At 38.6% G+C, this 19,170-nt stretch overlaps 1 protein-coding gene across 1 annotated transcript in view; it reads left to right on the top strand.

Annotated features, from left to right (window-relative positions):
* Positions 1-653: 653 nt before the first annotated feature.
* LOC310958951 (leucine-rich repeat transmembrane neuronal protein 4-like) overlaps positions 654-19,170 on the top strand; it is a gene marked incomplete at both ends in the record, with an annotated part of 35,876 nt that continues 17,359 nt past the window's right edge. The window contains 3 exons of the mRNA XM_083930114.1: positions 654-701; positions 860-920; positions 3,068-4,701. Coding sequence (XP_083786240.1) covers positions 654-701; positions 860-920; positions 3,068-4,701 — 1,743 coding nt within the window. The remainder of the gene's footprint in view (positions 702-859; positions 921-3,067; positions 4,702-19,170) is intronic.

Here is a 19,170-nt window from a genome sequence, read left to right on the forward strand (position 1 = left end):
GCTGTGGAGAAACGTGTGGCTGCAGTAGGATAACAAAGCAGCAGCAGACCGCACCAGCTGACAGCCTGCCCTTTAACAGAATGATTCCATAAAAACAAAAGTAGCGCGGTGAATTTACCCAAGTGTACTGTAAAAGTAATGACTGATGAATTAAGGGTATTAAAACTCAAGTACAATTTACTCAAAAAGTGAATTATTAGTAGTGGGACATGATTAAAAAAATGTATCTAATTAATTAGAAGCTTTGTAATTGATTAATCACGATTAATCGCATATCCATATTTGAAACAAGAAGCAACATTTTCAATTTAAATGGATTTTGGTTTATGATTTAATCAATGAATAGACACAAAAATTAGTTTAAACAAACAAACAAAATGTGTTTATTTGTATCAGCGAGCACTAACTTTTTTTAAATGTTTGCGTCTTAAACACATTTGTTTTGGTTTATGAAAAATAAAACAATGCTTAGTATGGCATATTTAAGAAAAGTGGAAACATTACAAAATATTTAGAATAATATCCCTGGCATAAAAAAAACAAACAAAGAGTGCTTTTTCTCCCATGTTTTCAAAAACACGGAAACAAAAATTATCCATCAACTAATGACAGTCCCTCCTAGGAGCGTTGTCTGTGCTAACGTTAGCTGCAACATGTTCGGCATTGGGGTGGGAGCGGAGGCTGAAGAGCTCTGGTGGGAGGTGAATTCTTTCTAGCACTATTTTTACACAGCTGTGCTCTTGTCCATGTTTCCACTTGGTCGTCTTTTAGAATTCAAATGTCCGCCCTCTGAAGCCAGCAACAACTCATCTCACTTCTCATCGGTTTCATTTCTCTTGTGTTGCGTCCTGTGCGTCAGTATTACAGCCGGGCAGGAACTCTTGCAATGAGCAACGTTCCGCACAGAGTGCAAGAATATGGTATGTTTATTTAGCCAGTCAGATAGCCATTTCATTAACATTTGTCATAATCTCCGAGAAATTGTCATAACTTAGTGATAGTCCCATGACCTCTTGTTTCCCTTTTCTTTGCGATTTTTTTGCCCAGTATAGTTCTTTTTGACACTGTTTGTAGTGTGGAGAGTTAATAATCAAGAAGAGTTTTTAATCAAAAAACACTAGACCTTCTAATTAGATACCTATTGTAACTACTGATTTATACATATCTACAATGCTGCTTGTCATCCTAGCCTTTGCCTAACTACAACACATAACCATTCCCATTCAATCCTATCCAAACTAAATTATCTTCCTCCATGTATGCCTTTGGAGACAAGCTCCTTATTGTTAATTGTCATCTGTATCTGTTAACAGCAATGCGGCTCCCTCAAAACCAAACATTGAACAGATAGGTGCCTGAGGAAAGGTAAAAGGACATTTGAATGTAGCGTTGTCCTGGGATATGAATATCCTTGGTCAGAGCATTGCTCAAAGTGAGACCAGATGAGGGCCTTGGTCAAGGATGTGTCCCTTGACATATAGCAGGACAATTTTTTTAATGTGTTGTCAGATTTAATTTGAAAGTAGGGAGTGACAGTGACTTGAACAGTCAAAATATTTCAATCTGAAGATCATTATCCCACATGGTCACTTAAATGATCCTTTTTGATTGCCATGCCTGTAAGTTGAGGATCATTGTCCACCTGCAATAGTGATAGGGTGACTAATAAAAGTCCCACACTGTTCACACAGTTTGGATATAAGCACCCTCAAGCAGACATTTTGTCATTCTTTGCATTTACATTGATTGTAAAGGTTAAGTTTGCCATTGATCCAAATCTATCTATCTATATATATATATATATATATATATATATATATATATATATATATAAGACTGAGGTATTTTCAGACAAAACTAATCTTGAGTGGGGGGAACCCTTCAAACCTGTGTATTTCTGCAAAACTGGTCAAATAATCTGAAAAGTCAGTGTCAAGGTCCAAGAATATTGACCCTTGATGGATTTTGGGACTATGGTAGTGCTGTTACCCAAGTCTCCTTGGTATTAAACACAGCTATTCCAGTGGATGGAGAATGGGAAAACCTCTTAAAGTCAGGAGAGGTTGGGTCTAGCCTTTCTAAGAGAAAGGATATGGCTGACAATTCTGTAGGGAGAGTAAAATATAACCTGAGCATGTCTCACTGTGAAGAAGAAAAAATCCTGTATATTCTTTGACAAAGTTAGTCTTGAGAATAGAAGATTTGGCACACAGCTCTTGTTCAGTATCCCCAATGTATTACTTATACTGATGTTTTTTAACTGAAACCTTAGTGTTATTCATTTTGAATCAGAACAAGAGTAGTTGGCCAGATCTTCTTTTCTCAAGACTCAAGTGATACTTTCCATGCATCTGAGACATTTGGATGTGCAAATATCTCTGTTGAGAAAAACATTTGACACGGTAAAAATGCATCCAGTTCCCATTTTTAAAATCACCATAGTGGTGAAAACTGAATGTGGTGGGCATGTGCTTCTCCCCAGAAAACACTACTTTCATTCGACTGTCTAAAATGTTTCAACTCCTTGGAGTTCTTGGTTGTTATAGAATCAAACATGAGTATCTTAACCCTTAAGGGATGCTTAGAATGTGTGTCCAGATGTTCATCATATTGAAACCCGTATTGTGACTTATGATCATAGGAAGATTAAAAAGTTTTTTAGCAAAGTATAGATTGTGAGTCTTACTATTGCTGCTATAAGAACAAGTACCAGAAGTAAATGAACCAGGAAACTGTTTTTCCATTTGTATTACTGCTGATGTAATTTTTCAAAAGTCAGTATTTTGCAGAAGGCTTTCTTAATGATCTTCTGAAGATAATTGTTTTATTTAAATCACTTGATCGTTTTTAATCTAGTTTTCACATTTATCTTCCTCTGGTGCTAACAAAGAAAACATTTTTAAATTACATAGTAAATGTGTTGGAAAAGTTGTGAATCCATTTTGCTTCACAGATGATACTGAATTTTTAATTTGTCCATCAATTATTTGCTTTTAACATCAGAAATCTGACTCCAGTAAAATCCTTAATTCCCTTGCTTCTGTCTTTGTCTTATATTCTCTTATAGGTCCATTGCTGTGTGATGGACGACTGACTCACCTCCTCTTTCCTCTCCTCCTCCTCCTCTTGCGGGCTCCCCTACTGTTCAGTTTTGGTGAGCGCACCTGCCCAAATAGCTGCCGATGTGAGGGCAAAACAGTACATTGTGATTCAGCCGGCTTCTTAGATGTCCCAGAAAACATCTCAGTAGGCTGCCAAGGCCTCTCCCTGCGCTATAATGAACTGCATACCTTGCTGCCGTATCAATTTGCTCACCTCGGTCAGCTTCTCTGGATATATTTGGACCATAATCAGATTGCAGCTGTTGACAGTAGAGCATTCCAGGGGGTCCGCAGGCTAAAAGAGCTGATACTAAGTTCCAACAGGATCTCATCCCTGCACAATTCAACATTCCATGGAATACCTAATCTTCGCAGTCTCGACTTGTCATACAACAAGTTGGAAATCCTGCAGCCAGGTCAATTCCATGGTTTACGGAAACTGCAAAACCTACACCTACGCTCAAATGGTCTCTCTAACATCCCAATTCGCGCATTCCTGGAGTGCCGAAGTTTGGAGTTTCTGGATTTGGGCTACAATCGAATCAAGGCTCTTACCCGTACAACCTTTTTGGGGCTACAGAAGCTGATGGAGTTGCATTTGGAGCACAACCAGTTCTCACGGATCAACTTTTTTCTGTTTCCACGCTTAGCAAACCTGAGATCACTCTATCTGCAGTGGAACCGCATTAGGGTGGTCAACCAGGGCCTTCCTTGGACTTGGTATACACTGCAGAAACTTGATCTGTCCGGAAATGAAATCCAGACCCTGGACCCAGCTGTGTTTCACTGCTTGCCCAACCTTCAAGTCCTCAACCTGGAATCCAACAAACTGTCCAATGTATCTCAGGAGGCGGTGTCAGCATGGATCTCACTGACCTCCATCAGCCTTGCTGGGAACATGTGGGATTGTGGAACTGGCATATGCCCTCTTGTGGCTTGGTTGAGGAATTTTCGGGGTAGTAAAGACACCACTATGATATGCAGCAGCCCAAAGTATCTCCAGGGTGAAAAAATTATGGAAGCCACACGGAACCATGGTATTTGTGAAGAAACTGATTATGTTCTGACAGAAACACCCTCACCAATGTCAGAGCTCATTTCTGAAGCCACGGGTGAACCAACTTTTGCCCCTACTAGTGGCTCTCCACCTATGCCACCAGCAAGCAGCTTTGGTCCTGTCCCACCATTCAGACCTCGACCAATTCCTCATCCTACCTTTCCAGGGCATATGAGCAAAGACCCAAGAGACTCAGTTGCTCGCACTCGACCAACTCTCATACCACCGCCAGAGATGGAGCACATGACTCTGCACAAAGTGGTGGTGGGCAGCGTGGCACTCTTCTTGACCATGTCCCTAATCTTGACAATAATCTATGTGTTGTGGCGGCGCTATCCAGGTGCAACCAGGTTGCTGCAGCAGCGATCCATGGTGGGGCGGAAGCGTCGCAAAAGGAGTCCAGAGCCAGAGCAGAACCTGAGCTCCCAGCTCCAAGAGTATTACATGAGCTACAACCCTGCTGCCACACCGGAGGCACTGGAGGTGCTAGGCAATGGCACTGGTTCCTGCACATGCACAATGTCTGGCTCCAGGGAGTGTGAGGTATGATTCATCGCATCAGCCTAAAAATCAAAAATCAAACTAAAAAAATCAAAGGCTCAACAGAGAGGTAAATCCTTTATCGAGTTTGCCCTGTAAAAAGACACTGTTAAATCACAGTTAAGCATCCTTGACTCTTTGTTCATAACATGCTTGAATTCAAAAGTTAGATGTCTCCAATTATTCAGGTTTTACTTTTAAAACCCTCAAGTGGAAAATAGAAAAAAAACTAATCTGATTCAGGAGATCAACCTAAAATATGGTTACAGCAGACAGTATAACAATTATACATAAGTGGATTTATGTGTTTTCTGAAATTAATGGGTGTGGCTTTAAAACATTATTTATCTCTGTATTATACAATTTCATTTTACATGTTTGCATATGTTCTTATTGGTATATCATCTTTAAGGGACCATGAATAATTGGACACCTAACTTTTTTGCAGATGCAGCAGAATGGCATGGCTTTTACATTTTTAAACTACTTTGCCATGTGTGTGTGTGTGTGTGTGTGTGTGTGTGTATGCCTGTGTATGTCTGTTTGTGTTCTTACCTCACTATATTTATGAGATATAAATTAATGCACATAAGCTGCCCAAGCATCCACAACAAAGTGTAACTGTCGCATGAGCCAAAACCTGCCTGATAATGGGAAATCCTTTTCTCTCCTGACTCCAATTTAGTTATTATGAGAATCTAAAAAAATGTATGTAATCCATACTCTTTAAAATCCATACTCCACCACGTCGAACAGGTCATAAAAATGACCAACTATAATACAAAATAATATGAATTCCCACAGAGAAAATTTTCATTAGTGCACTTGTATAATCTCTTTTTAAAATGTACTGTGGCGAGGTCCTTGATTAGTACACGCAGCTAAGTTACATATAACTTGCAGGTAAAATTGTATTTATTCTCACTTAAAGATGTATTCCATAAGATTTTCATCTTTTTAATACTCTTTTAAGTTACTATCTATCAAGGGGTGAGTTAAAACAATGGTGACTGATCATATGAACCACAACTGAAAGCACTTCTACTTGCGTTATTGTCCAATATCTGTGTCTGTAGCAATATTCCCGGGCTAGATGTAAATAGGCTACCATGTTAGTGACCCTGCTGACAGTGCTTCGTCTGTCGGCCAAGATCGTCACTAGCGGTTATGCTGCGTTCACTTGTAATTGGAAATCAGGAACTTCCAACTTCTGAGTCAGGCTTGTAATTAAAGCAGAAGTAATAGGAACATATGTGTGTGTATGTATTTAAGAGGGTAACATATAGGGGATGGACTGGAAGTAGAGAGGTGAATGTGTTTCAATAAAGTTTACAAAAGAGACAAAAAAAACATAAAACAAAGCCAACACACATAGTGACTATGAATGTGACAAGATGGAGGGCTCTGAAACAACAGGCTCGTCTGCAATTACATTTTGCCAACAAATAGGCCGCTAGAAACTAGAGGTCGACGATTAATCGGCCAAAACGACAAGCCAATAGGACGTTTTACAAACTATTGGAATTGGTGGATCTTGGCTCCAATAGTGGCCGATGGCTGCAGTTTTTTTCCACAGCGCCATAAACAGCTTCTGCACACCCATCTTCACACACCCATCTTCTCTTTGAAGATGGGTGTGCAGGTACATATTTCTCTGTAAATATGCATTTTTTACTTACTAATGCAATCTTCCAAATTGCCATAACAATAAGACACAACATCATCAATTTATGTGCATTGGTATTGATTTGTTATTTGACAGTTTTGCTATCATATGGCAAAGTGAGAGAAGTTGCTCCAGAGGCTTTTAATAGAAAAGAAAAGTGAAAAATGTTGACTTTCATTACAAGGTTGAACATCCGTTATAGGTTACTAAGGTTTATGTGGTCTTGTGAATGGATATGCACTCTAACTGCCCTTCATGTAAACTGGAGTTTCTCAGCAACAGCACACACCTCCTTAGTTTTTGGAGATTTATAATAATCTGCAGATTGGAGGCAATATGGTAATCCCAAAATATATATGTGGAACCCTCTGCCGTGATAAGGAGTATATTTATAGACCAGAGTAATGACAACTACTCGCCTTAAAAAATATTGGTATTTGTATAACATCACATATTTTGAATTTTGGCTCAAAATGCCATCATCTTATGATTCTGTAGGTACAGTAAATTATACAAATGGTAATAAGAGAAAGATCGCACACTTTCACAAATATTTGAAATGATGATTTTGTAGTCACTAGATATCCTGTACTGTTTCATAGAGCTGGGGCAATATTATGTTCTCCTGATTCCATACTATCACGATACATGGGTGCTGATTTGATATGTAATCCAATTTTTAAGTATTGCGATTCTACAAGTATAACAATTTGATAGGATTAATAGCGATTTTAGCTCTTTTTTTAACACTAGACCATGGGAACAAATAGAGAAAAATCTAAAAGACAAAATCTCTCAATTGGTAGAGTAATTTTTGGGGGATTTTTAACCATGTATTTTGTCAGTCATTGTATAGTATAGTATATAAAGTATATTGCTCATTGTAAGAAATTAGGAACACTGTTTTTTCTATTACACCTCAAGTATGTAGCTATTTCAAGGTACAAATATGGGACACTGAATTGTGTATGTATGTTGTCTGAGTGTCCTCAACTCAAATGTATCAGTCAAGACTTTTTATTTCCAACAACACAAAAATCAAAAACATTTTCCTTATAATTTAGGTATCTATAATCCCGATCTGTTAATCTCATTTCCATTTATTTTGTAAAAACCCTTTAATTTATTTTGAAAACCAGATGTAGTCATACATGCATCTTTACGCTATCATTATGTTCACAAGTCTGTCACTAGCTCTCCTTGTCAGTTGTACGTATGCTTGACAGTTGTAGCATCGGCTTATTTGAGTATGGAGATGTTAGTGACTGCAGTTGAGCACAAAAGGCACTCCAGTTGAGTCTCGCATTTCCAGACCTATCTCCACAGTCCTGTGTCATCACCTGTCTATTACAGAGTTTGCATGCAGTCTCAACATGTCTAGCTCTGCTTTTCCTGGCAATGTGTGAAACCTAAAATGTTTCCATACTTTACTTTATGTGTAGTGTAATGTTTACCATACATTAGATATAAAATGTGAAGGTGCAGGTTGCAACTTTGTGGCATGCTGATAGTCCGCTATCTGCTTTCCAGCTCTCTTGCTTGGCTTGTTTTGTTAGAAGCGGATGTGATGTCACTTTACTCATAGACTACAGCAATGAAAGTGGTAACTTCCTCCTACTTCCCCATAAACTAAAATGTAGTAATCGAGTTGATTTAGACATTGAAAAAATCTATTGGAAAATCATTCATAAAGAATTGTGATACTTAAGTGAATCAATTTTTCCCCCAACCCCACTGTGTAATGTAATAATAGTTCTTACTTTTTAAATTCCTCAATATTGTACATGGTGAGTTATTTTTGTAACTGTGAAGCAATGGGGTGTTTCCGTTTATCATTCACTCATTCATTCATTGTTAACTGCTTGTCCTTATCGGGGTCGTGGGGGGGGGCTGGAGCCAATCCCAGCTGACATTAGGCGTGAGGCGGAGTGCACGCTGGACAGGACATCAGTCTATCACAGGGCACATAGAGACAGACAGGGACAGACAACCATTCACACTCACATTCACACCAGCAATTAAGAGTCATCAACACGTGCACGTCTTTTTTTCTTTTTTCTTATATTTTTACATTGACTGTAAAAATGTTCTCCTACTTGCAGTTCCAGCAAAATATTTTCTCGTGCACTATGTTCAGGATTACAGCTCAACAGATCCAATTAATTGAGTTTACTGACATGATAAGCCTCAACAATTGGAAGTATACTAAAATTGCCATGATTGTGCTGGATTATGATTTTATATTGTGTAAAAGTCATTTTGAAAAGGCAGTTGTAAAGAACAGCTTTGATTTCTTACTCCTCACGATGTACAACTGAAAGAAGATGTTTTATTCTGCCTCACTGATAGATTTGTGCTAGCAATCTGTATGTATATGATTTAGTAAGGCAGCAGCCAATCAAGCAATCAGTGACTGGAACTGTTTTCTTTGTGCTTTCTTTAAGTGAAGGAGGTACATGTCCAATGTTAAATCTACACCCAATTGGCATGCTATTCATGCAGAAAACTTCACAAATTCAGCATTTCACATACGTACTTCTGCAATTTCAGCTATTACTCTTAACTTCATTAACCTGATGCAGTACAATTTGTTACACAGAACCATCTCACAAGCCTTTGTTGGAAACTGTTTGGAAAATGGCCGGCTCTTTCAATAAATACCAGATGATTGGATGAACCACCTGTCTATCACACTCTTGCTTTGGGAGAAGAAAAAAACCTTCAGTGCTGTTTCATTGCTCTGCTTTTAATAAAGAAATACTCAGTTCAGAAATAATTGATACTACTGCAGCATCTGGACGGGTCACTGTTGTCACACACACCTAAACCATGCCTGCATATCTGCCAACACTCATTGTTGTTTTTTAACCCAGATTGGTAATTAATTTTAATTTTTAATTTCTAATCCCACAATTTTATATTGATATACAAATCAAATGGATGTTTCTCGTTTGTTTCTGTCGGGGATATATGTTGCCAAAAAAGATTGGAGGACAGTATGAGCTCCATAACACAAAAGCATACACATTACGCTTAATATTTTGAACCTGGAAAACCAGTCTGGAAAATGTGTTGTCAAACGTGTCGTCACACACACTCACATTCACAATTGCATGTGGACATACACACACACACTTCTACCCCACACCTGTCCTTTTGTGATGACATGAATTTGAAATGTTGACTTTTGATGATCTCTTTTTGTACATATCCCTATCTTTCAGATTATGTGGGGCAGTAGTGTAGGCATAAATCAAAGTGTGGGTGGGAACGGAGAATAATGAGTGGGCCTATAGCCCGTCAGACCAATCATACTTAATGTGTCCTGAAACACATATGTTAACTAAAAGCCATTGCAACTATGTATGACTACATAGGCCTTTTAGAGGTAATGTGACAGTCACAAAACATTAACAGCATCCCATAGCGCGGTGGTCGCATAGACCTACACAGACAACATCCTTATTAAAGCGTATTAATATGATCAGCAGCAACAACATCCTCTTCTTGTTAAAAAGATAACAACATTTGAAGATCGCAGGAATGTAAACCACACACACACACACACACACACACAAACACACACACACACACACACGTAGGGCGGCCACATCTGCATGTGTAGGTAGCCTTCCTGTGCTTTAGCATTGATGGGCGGCAGAATCAAGTGTAAATGCCGGTGACGGACAGCCGGTTGAATTAGCAGCCATAAGCTGCACCTGTGAAGAAACCAAGAGGTGTGATTGGCCAATTGCTCTTTCATTTAAAATAATCTAAGAACGAAATCTGAATTTGTAAAGAAGCAATGAAAAACATTTGTCTTATTTTTTATTGGTCGAAATAGTCAAATAATTTCAAATTTATTAATTGGCTGCTGCTTATTATACAAATTTCAAGGGGTGTCCCCGACTAAAAATCTTCATAGTCGAATCTGATTTGTCACGTTTTGCCTATAGTCAACTGATAGTCTAATCAGTTTTTTTTTTTTTTTGCTCATTAAAAACCCTCTGATCCAGGGTGCCGAGCCAAGGTCATGGCTCAGAAAGCGGTGGCTGCATGTGAGTCCAGCGCTGTGCGGTCACGCGTGTCAGGCAGAGGATTACTGAGAGATGTAATTTCTGATAGGGGAATCTTATTTAAATTATTTGTTATTATAACATAATTGTGTTTGGATCCTGGATAGTACCACTTAGTCTAAGGGGGGGCATTCGACTGTGAGATTGGCAGTGGAATCAGGCTCCTCAAATTGAATTGTCGAATAGTCGACTATTCAGGGTAACCCCTACAAAAAGTCTTTTTCCACTTGGGCCTGAGTCCCAGGTGGGTGGGCCCAGAAATTCACCCTCTTTTTCAAAACCTAAAGTTGGCAGGAATGCTTGTCCGTAGCTGCCAGAAGCTCTTCACAGGATGCTGATTGGTCAAAACTTGTCCCCCATGATCTTGTGATATCGCTAGAAACCAATTAAAAGAGTGGGATCAGAACCAGGTACTGAGCTTCTCTCTGGAGATCGAAAATAAAATGCAGAGTTTTCTCGGAATAAATCTGGGGCTTGTGCGGTGCATATGAACAAATAACCAAAAGTCCTGTGTACACTGCTTGACAAGTTGGCTCACATGAGAAAGCTAACCATGCTCTAACATCAAATATGCACATCTGTGCAGAGTAAGGACTTTAAGAAGAAGAGAAGAATTACTTTATTTATCCCGCACGGGGAAATTGAATTTTTTTTTTTTTCACTCTTATTATTATACATACACACACACACACAGGCCTGAAATACACACATGCACAAACAGGGCCTATACATGCAATTAGGGAGAGATGTTAGAGCGAGGGGGCTGCCAGTGACCAGCGCCCCGAGCAGTTGGGGGTTCGGTGCCTTGCTCAACAGCACCTCGGCAGTGCCCAGGAGATGAATTGGCACCTCTCCAGCCACCAGTCCACGCTCCATACTTGGTCCGCACAGGGACTTGAACCAGCGACCCTTCGGTTCCCAGCCAAGTCACCTATGGACTGAGCTACTGCCGCCCCAGTTTTACAATGTTCAGTTAAGTTTAAATGTAATATTTCGGCATTTTCAGGAGAAGCTGTGATCGGAGACATATGTTATAGAATTTAACTTTGTGCCTCTCTGAATTTATAGTTATTCGGTTCTCCTCTACAATCCTACTTGGTCTTGGGGGGAAAAGAAATAAATATATTTATATTACAAAGTTATATTATGATAATTTATATTTCAAATTGATCCATATCATCCAACTTAGTTGCCTTAAAAAAAGATTGTTTTGATGTATTTTTAAAGAGAAATAAACAGATTAGATATGTCCCAAACCTGTCATTTACATATAATCAATTTGAAGGGGCTGCTATGCTCTATGCTAAATATACAGTCATATACTAAGTCATAAAAAAAAATCACTTCATGACATAACCAATATATTTTTGGACCTAAAAACAGGCCCAGAAAGACCCTGGCTCAGGAAGTGGTATATACAGCCGTACGCCTGCTGTGTTAGTCATACATCTGGCACCAATATGCAGCTTGACTGCACTTTGATACGAAACAAAAGCAGTGTTATAATTCTCTCTTCAAGCACTGAAAGTATTTCTGTAGCAATCAGCATCAGTGTATTGTCTCTCTAAATAACCATAATCCAAATCTCATCATCTCAAAAACAATCTCCCCTTTTCAACATCACTGACAGGTGTCTACTGTAGTTTGTTGCAGAGGGGGCTCTACACTGTTGCTTATTTCAGGTCTTTAATAATTGAGAAGCTGGCGTAAGCTCGGTTTAGTTTGATGAAAGTGCCATCTTGCAGGCCGACACAGCTAGCTGTGCCTTTCATTATGGGTCTGTGCAGCGCCAGCAGTCTCTGTGGATAGGCTCTGTGGAAGAACAAAAGGCAACACAGCACATTTACCCTGCTGTGGCTAGGATTCAATGAGGTATTTGTCAAGACCGCCATAGAATGGTGTCAGAGCCCAGCAGGAAAACAGTTGGAACAGTACACTGTCTCTTCCACTTTAGGGCTGGATACTCCAAATTTAAAAGCCCCCATAAACCCAGACAGGTGTTATTATTTACTCTGGCTGATTGGACGTCTGCTCACATTGAAGTTTAATACAGCCGTGCTGGGAGTTCTGAGATCACCAAAATCCATTTACCAATGCCACATTCACATTATATTGTACAGACTGTAAATATGAACAGTTAAATGGAAAATATAGTTCCGGTCATCCCGAGTAGGAGTTATTGGAGAAAAGAACTAGCCTACCGAAGTGTGAACAAACTGGTATGAAAATGACTGAAATGCCATCAGCTCTGGAAAATGCAACACCAACACTAATACTGTCAGCACATTTAAACATAGTCTATACTGTTTATATCTAGTGGGGTTGTACAATTAAGAATTTCAATCAGAGTGCAATTATCAAATCGCTAGAACCACAGTGGTAATTATAATTTCCTTAATTAACAGTGCCTTAACAAGTGGGGCTGAAAGAAAAGTTCATTTGAATAAGACTTGAGATTATTGTCTTCTACGATTCTGAATCTAGTGAAAGATTCAAAAAAGCAGCCTAGTTAATCTTCAAAGAAGGCCAGCGTTTGGGCGCATTTTGAATTTAAGATCTTGATAAGTAGCTTTGCAAGATGAAAGTATATCATCACCCAGAGACTAGCGTTAGTGAGTGGATCATTGAACCCCAGCAATAACAACCAAGCCTGCCAACCAACACACACTTGACAAGACTTCAGCTAACGTGATTAGGTAAATATTACTCATACGTCCATACAAACATGGATGGATTACTCAATGGGTCTAATGGGCACAGGTCTTTACCTGTAAAATGTTACCCGAAGAGACACGTTCTAACCAGGAAGAAATTCAAAATGACCACAGAGACTTAAACAACTACAAAGATATGGAAAACATAGCTTTAAAGAGGCACAAAATAACTAAAATACACAAAATGACTACAAATTGACCACAAAGTGATACAAAACATCAAAGAGACAAAAAATGACTACAAAATGACGCAAAACAACTACCAAGAGAGGCTAAACAACTAGGTCCGTAACATACTGTATGTCTTGCTCCATGAGTGCTGGTTGGACCTTTTGCATGCTTGTGCCCAGCAGCACATTGTCTCATTATCTGCCCATGCATAAAAAGTTGTGGATAAATTCTCTGGTACTGGCACAGAGGGTATTCCCCGTAGCCAGAGCTGAACACTCCTTTCTCCAGAGCATGTACGTAGAGCAACTTCTGTTAAAACAGACATTAAGCCAGTGGTGGTAGTCAGATTAAGCAATAAGCCAGGTTAGGTTTTCATATAGGTGACCATGATCATGACTAGTTAGCTGAACTGCCAGTTACGTTTCATACTGCATTTCAGTGAAATAAATACACATTGAATCAATTTTTAATTGAGAATTTATTGATGACACCAAGAATTTGAAAAAAATGGTGAGATTTAAGGTGATCTAGGTCAGGTTAGCTCTGCAGTTGTCCAGTGTAAAATGACAGATAGCTGGGGAAGAGAGTTGCCTAATCTCCCACTCAAACATTTAGGCATGTGATAGTATTACTTTATGCTAATCAGCAGCTCTAAATTGGGACCTCCAGGATTCAGCAGCTCGTACCGCAGTGTGTGAAGCTAACTCATGCAGCTACATTGCAAAGCTGTCAACAACATCACATGGTAATCTGTTTGATATAAAACAATGTCAAAAGTGACTCAGAAGATGTTTGACATACTATGTCGCTGATATAACACCTCTTTTAAATGCCATGAATTGTATCATTCAGTAATGTCAAGTACACTCATATTGGAATATCTTAACAAGTGTATCTGTTTTCTGTATCTATCTAGCACAGTATGTTATTTGTTTTTTGCCATTTAAATCGCAATTGTAGTATTGGTCCGGTTTTCCTCAAATCTTCCAGCCCTAACTCTCCCTCTCACTAGAGAAAAAATAGCACATTTATGCACTTTAATTTGTCTGCTGTAACCACAGTGTTAGAAATGGGGGGTATACCACAATGCTGTTTTCTTGTTTTTCCCCCATTCTGCTTTCATTGCATGAATCCATGTGTAAGTTATTTAACCTTTTTCTGACTCAATAATTTAGCATGGTTGGTACACACCTACACAGTCATTCGAAAAGGTCTAACCAGACAAAAAGAGGTGTATGTCTAGGAAGATTAAAATAAACCATATAAGAAAATGGTGGTGCTCCATACAATATGTTTGCAATATGAACATTAGGTATTAAAGACAATTTTTCAAGCCCATTACTCAACGTTCTATTACATTACTATAATGATTCACTGGATTGTTTGAGATTCACTCTTTGTTTCTCCTGTTTCTAAGCAAATACTTTTCATATACTTTAGATTCTTCTTTCATGAGCTTATAAAACACAGTGGAATGTGCTTTGTGAACTGATAAACTAGGTTAGTGGTTAATAGATAAGTGTTGTTTTCAGACAAATGTCTTTAGAGTTGTGGCTGTATTTGGAGCTGTGAGAAAAAAAACCATTTCATGGCACTGTATTCTTGACATATTGAGTTCTTCAGCAATAATTTACTGTATTTCAACCATTACACTAAAGAAAACTGTTTGATATAATTGCTTTAAGTTTTATGTTCAAAGCCTGAATGGTACATTTTCCTCTTACAAATCAAGCTTGTATGAGGGTTTGATTAAAGACTATTTTCGCACTGCTGTTTTTAACCACTGTTTTGGAGGAAGGAAATAATGGGAGTAACAGGCGAATCAGCTTGAAAAGTGACAAATCTTGTAACTGCTGTACATTCATGCCAATGTGAAAAATGGTTCATTTGAAATTAGAAAAGTAACTGTAATATACTAAAAGAAAAGTGTTCAATTTGAGAATGGAATTTGGTGTGGGGATAGCACACTGATGGCAATGATCAGCAGCAGAGGTACTGATAATATCTTAACAATACCCATCCCTACACGTCATGAATCCAGACTGCCTCACTCACGAAAAACGAATAGGTCAATGTGCAAGCACATTATAACAACCCATGTTTATGTTTGTTGTAAGGCAGTGACCTCTAGTAGAAATTATCGTATAAGCAAGTGAGTAAATCAGCAGACATATTTACAAAAGTCCAAAAGTCTGTGTAAGGAGGAAGGTTGAGGCGGCAGACATGTCACACAAACATTGGAGTGTCATAAAAAAGCGTAAAACCAAAAATCATTGGTGACATGTTTTTTTTAACCAACTTCCACCTTGAAGTCACCCTCCCAAAAAAAAAGTTTTTAACCTTGCTTTATATATATATATATATATACAGTGTTGGTAAAAATCACAAGCCAGAGTATTAATCAAGCTACAGTCTGCATCAGAAAATGTCTTTTCAATAATTGTCAAAAAGGTCCAAATAATGTTCCCCAACACTAACAGTCCAAAATTAAATCAAAACTCACTTTTCAGTCTCAAGCACAACAAAATAAATAAAGAATTTCAGTTTGTTTAATTCTGTTTTAGTCTGGGGTTTTTTCACAAGCTAAATAATAAAGGATCTCTGTTAAGTTAATGTCTCTGTTTTTTTCTGTTAGGAGTGAAGCCTCTTCCCAAACAATTTAACAAACAATCTTTGAACGAGTGAATCTCCAATGCTGTCGGAGTTTTCTGAGAATTGGAAACACGCAACCATGTAGAGACAGAATTTACCTGCCAACGTGCAAATAAGATAAATAACATATGGCTGCATAGTTTGTTTACTAAAAGGACAAGGTATAGAGCTGTTCTATAGGAAAGGGATCCTTAACTGACTTCTGTTGGGATCTGACGCTATTCAGGAAATACAATTACATAAAATTTACTTGACTTTCTTGTTTGTTACTTTGGTAGGGGAAAACACTGATATATACCCCCAATTTCTAACACTAATATAAATATATATTTATATATATATATATATATATATATATATATATATATAATCGTTGTGCTGTTTTTAATATGCTACCAGACATATCATGAGCAGAATGCGCAGTAGATGCTATGTCTGAGCTTTTCTGCCTTCAAACAGTCCCGATTTCATACATCACCCACTTAAAGAACAAATTTCAACAATTTGTGGCTGGGGCATTCTATAGCTTAACTGTGGCAGCTGTGGTGGGTGGGGCTTGAGGCCAGATCCAGAATTTCTCAAAAAGGGAAAAGAGTAGGTGTGCTTTCAGCCTCTTGTCAGGGTTTGTATGTGTTTTACTTCTTAGTTGAAAAAAACACAAAACTAAATATCAATCACAGCTTAATCACATTTTATAATTTTTATATATATATATTACTGTAGGAGTTCTTTAGGCTTATCCATGATATATGTCTTACCTTAACCGAGTGTTTTTGTTGCTTAAGCTAAAAGGTGTTACTCAAAATACTGAAAAAAAAGTGGGCTGGAATTGCCTCAATACCGCTATCAATCAAATATGTAAAACAATTTGTTTTCACAGCCACATACACTAACATGTTTTTCACAACAAACAACAGACAAGCTTGGATTACAGCACACACAGATGGGACAGTGACTTTATCCTCTGCTCATGCCGACTTTATCGATACACTGAATGTCAAGTTCAGTCCCTTTAAGTAGTTCCTTTTCACAAAATAAATACAACACTCACATGATCACCGCATTTCACAGTGTTAAATAGAACACTCTTGGATGTTGCTTTTGGAGTCATCGGCAAAATCCCTATTGTATTGTTTAGGTATGAGGGTGTGTGTTGTTTATCTGGATGATAGATGGTTGAAATTAAACATGTACAGCTTTGAAAGGAAACAAAGTGTTGAAAATATTTTAATGGCATGAACAAGAAATCAGCACTATTTTATTTCTGTCTCACAATCACAATGTCAGATTAGCCAGATCCCTAACTCTCTCTGGTCTTTTCCTCACACACTCTGCGCCTCTTGGAGATACTCTGCCTGTACCCCACTTCCTCACAGACAGCTTTGAAGAGAGAAGGATGTCATACAGCCAGCCACAGCGCTCACTTTGCATGTCCCCTGGCTAATTTCCCATCCAGTTCCGTTCCACTTGATAGGCGTTCCTCCAAAAAACATTTAGAAGAACACTTTCATTTTACGCTCCCTCTGCTCTTTAGCTCATCAGTTTTAAGGAACCATTAAGAGCTTAAGTGCAAGCAGGCGTGTACCACAGAGATAGACCTCAATGAATATACAGTAGGTCTCACATTCCAGATTTCAGTTCCAACTAATTTGCTCTCACACTTTTCTTCTCCCGAATTTCCCCTTCCAGCCACAGAAACAGCAGCTTTTAATGTCTGCATCATGAAAACCTCCCTTGCCTTAAATTATTAAATTCATCATTTCTGTGATCAAGCAATATAGAGTTTTAAAAGATTGAATTATTAAACGTTTTTTATAGTTTATAGAAAGCTCTCTGTGTCTATTCAGTGCAGCTTCTAAACTCCCTGTTTGTTACACTAGAGTGGGAGGGAGATCAGGCTGCTCTTGTCAGCCAATAAATGAACTGCTATTAATGGAAACAGGGAGCTAATGAGGCCAAGATATATGTTTTTCTAGGCTCGGCCCAAGTGTTTTCCTGCTTGACAAAACAGAGAAAAGTGGAACCCTCAACTGTTTATCATCATTTGAAGATGTGGATGGTGAGAACTGCTGCTCAGACGACAATGCCGACTAACCTCTTAGTGAGAAGTACTTCCACTTATTCAGTGCAACAACCTCTTAAATATCTCTGAGGGGCAATTTCATGCCCTCTTCCCTCAATTGCTGGGCCATCCTCAAAAGAACTCCTCCCTGCAGAGGCTGTGATGGATGATGATACATGTACTGAAATGTTGTAAACGTGGCTCACCCCAGGTGCTCCTCCCTACTGCACATGCAGAAATACAGTCATACAGACTCAACACAAACCCCAATGAGCCGTGTATTATTAGCAGCATCTGGAGCTTGGCTTGGCCCTGCAGCAAAGATAAATAGGGATCTTCAGTTTTGCTGGATATCACTACAAAGCACCGAGAGGGAAGATTCAGATATTTGAAAGTATGTGTATGCATATGTGTTTGTGTTTTCGACTGAAAAGGGGAGAAGAGCTCAATGGCACCTTATATAAAAGATCCACCCCCTCTATTGCCCTTAATTGAATTTTACAATCTCATCCCTGCCCCCCACTCACCACCCTCATTTTCCTCTTGCCACAGGCTTTGGCATCATCCTCAGATAACAGTAACCCACCCACCTTCACTTGTTCTTTAAAAAATACACAGACATCTTATTCTGCCAGGGTTTTTATAACAACTATTCTGCTGGCATGAATACATAACGGTCCTTAAATGTGCAGTTACTTAATGGGAGTTAGTGTAACTAGCAGTATCTAAACATTACTCCACTGCACATTGTTCAGTGTAAATGAAGTGAACCACGCTCCTGCCTACACACACTGTCTTTAAAAAGTGTATTCAACTTTTCACAGAGGAAGTAGTGAACATGTAATGTACGCAAATTTGAGCCTGTGTATTTGCGGTGCAGCACAGCAAAATCTGGCTGAAAATAATTACCAAGCCTCAGCTGTCATTAAGCATAAGCAGTCACATATTAAGAACAGATCAAAACGGATTCTTAGAACGAATAAAAAAAAATAAAAATTGTGGTTGGAGCAATTGATTGTACTCGTGTGTCTGAAGGCACCATCCATGAATGATTACGCATTCATCAATCGCAAAAACTACCACTCGATAAATGTACAGGCGATTTGTGATGCCAAGCTGTCACTTTTAAAC

The sequence above is a fragment of the Echiichthys vipera genome, assembly GCF_963691815.1.
Source record: "Echiichthys vipera genome assembly, chromosome: 16".
NCBI lineage: Eukaryota > Metazoa > Chordata > Actinopteri > Perciformes > Trachinidae > Echiichthys > Echiichthys vipera.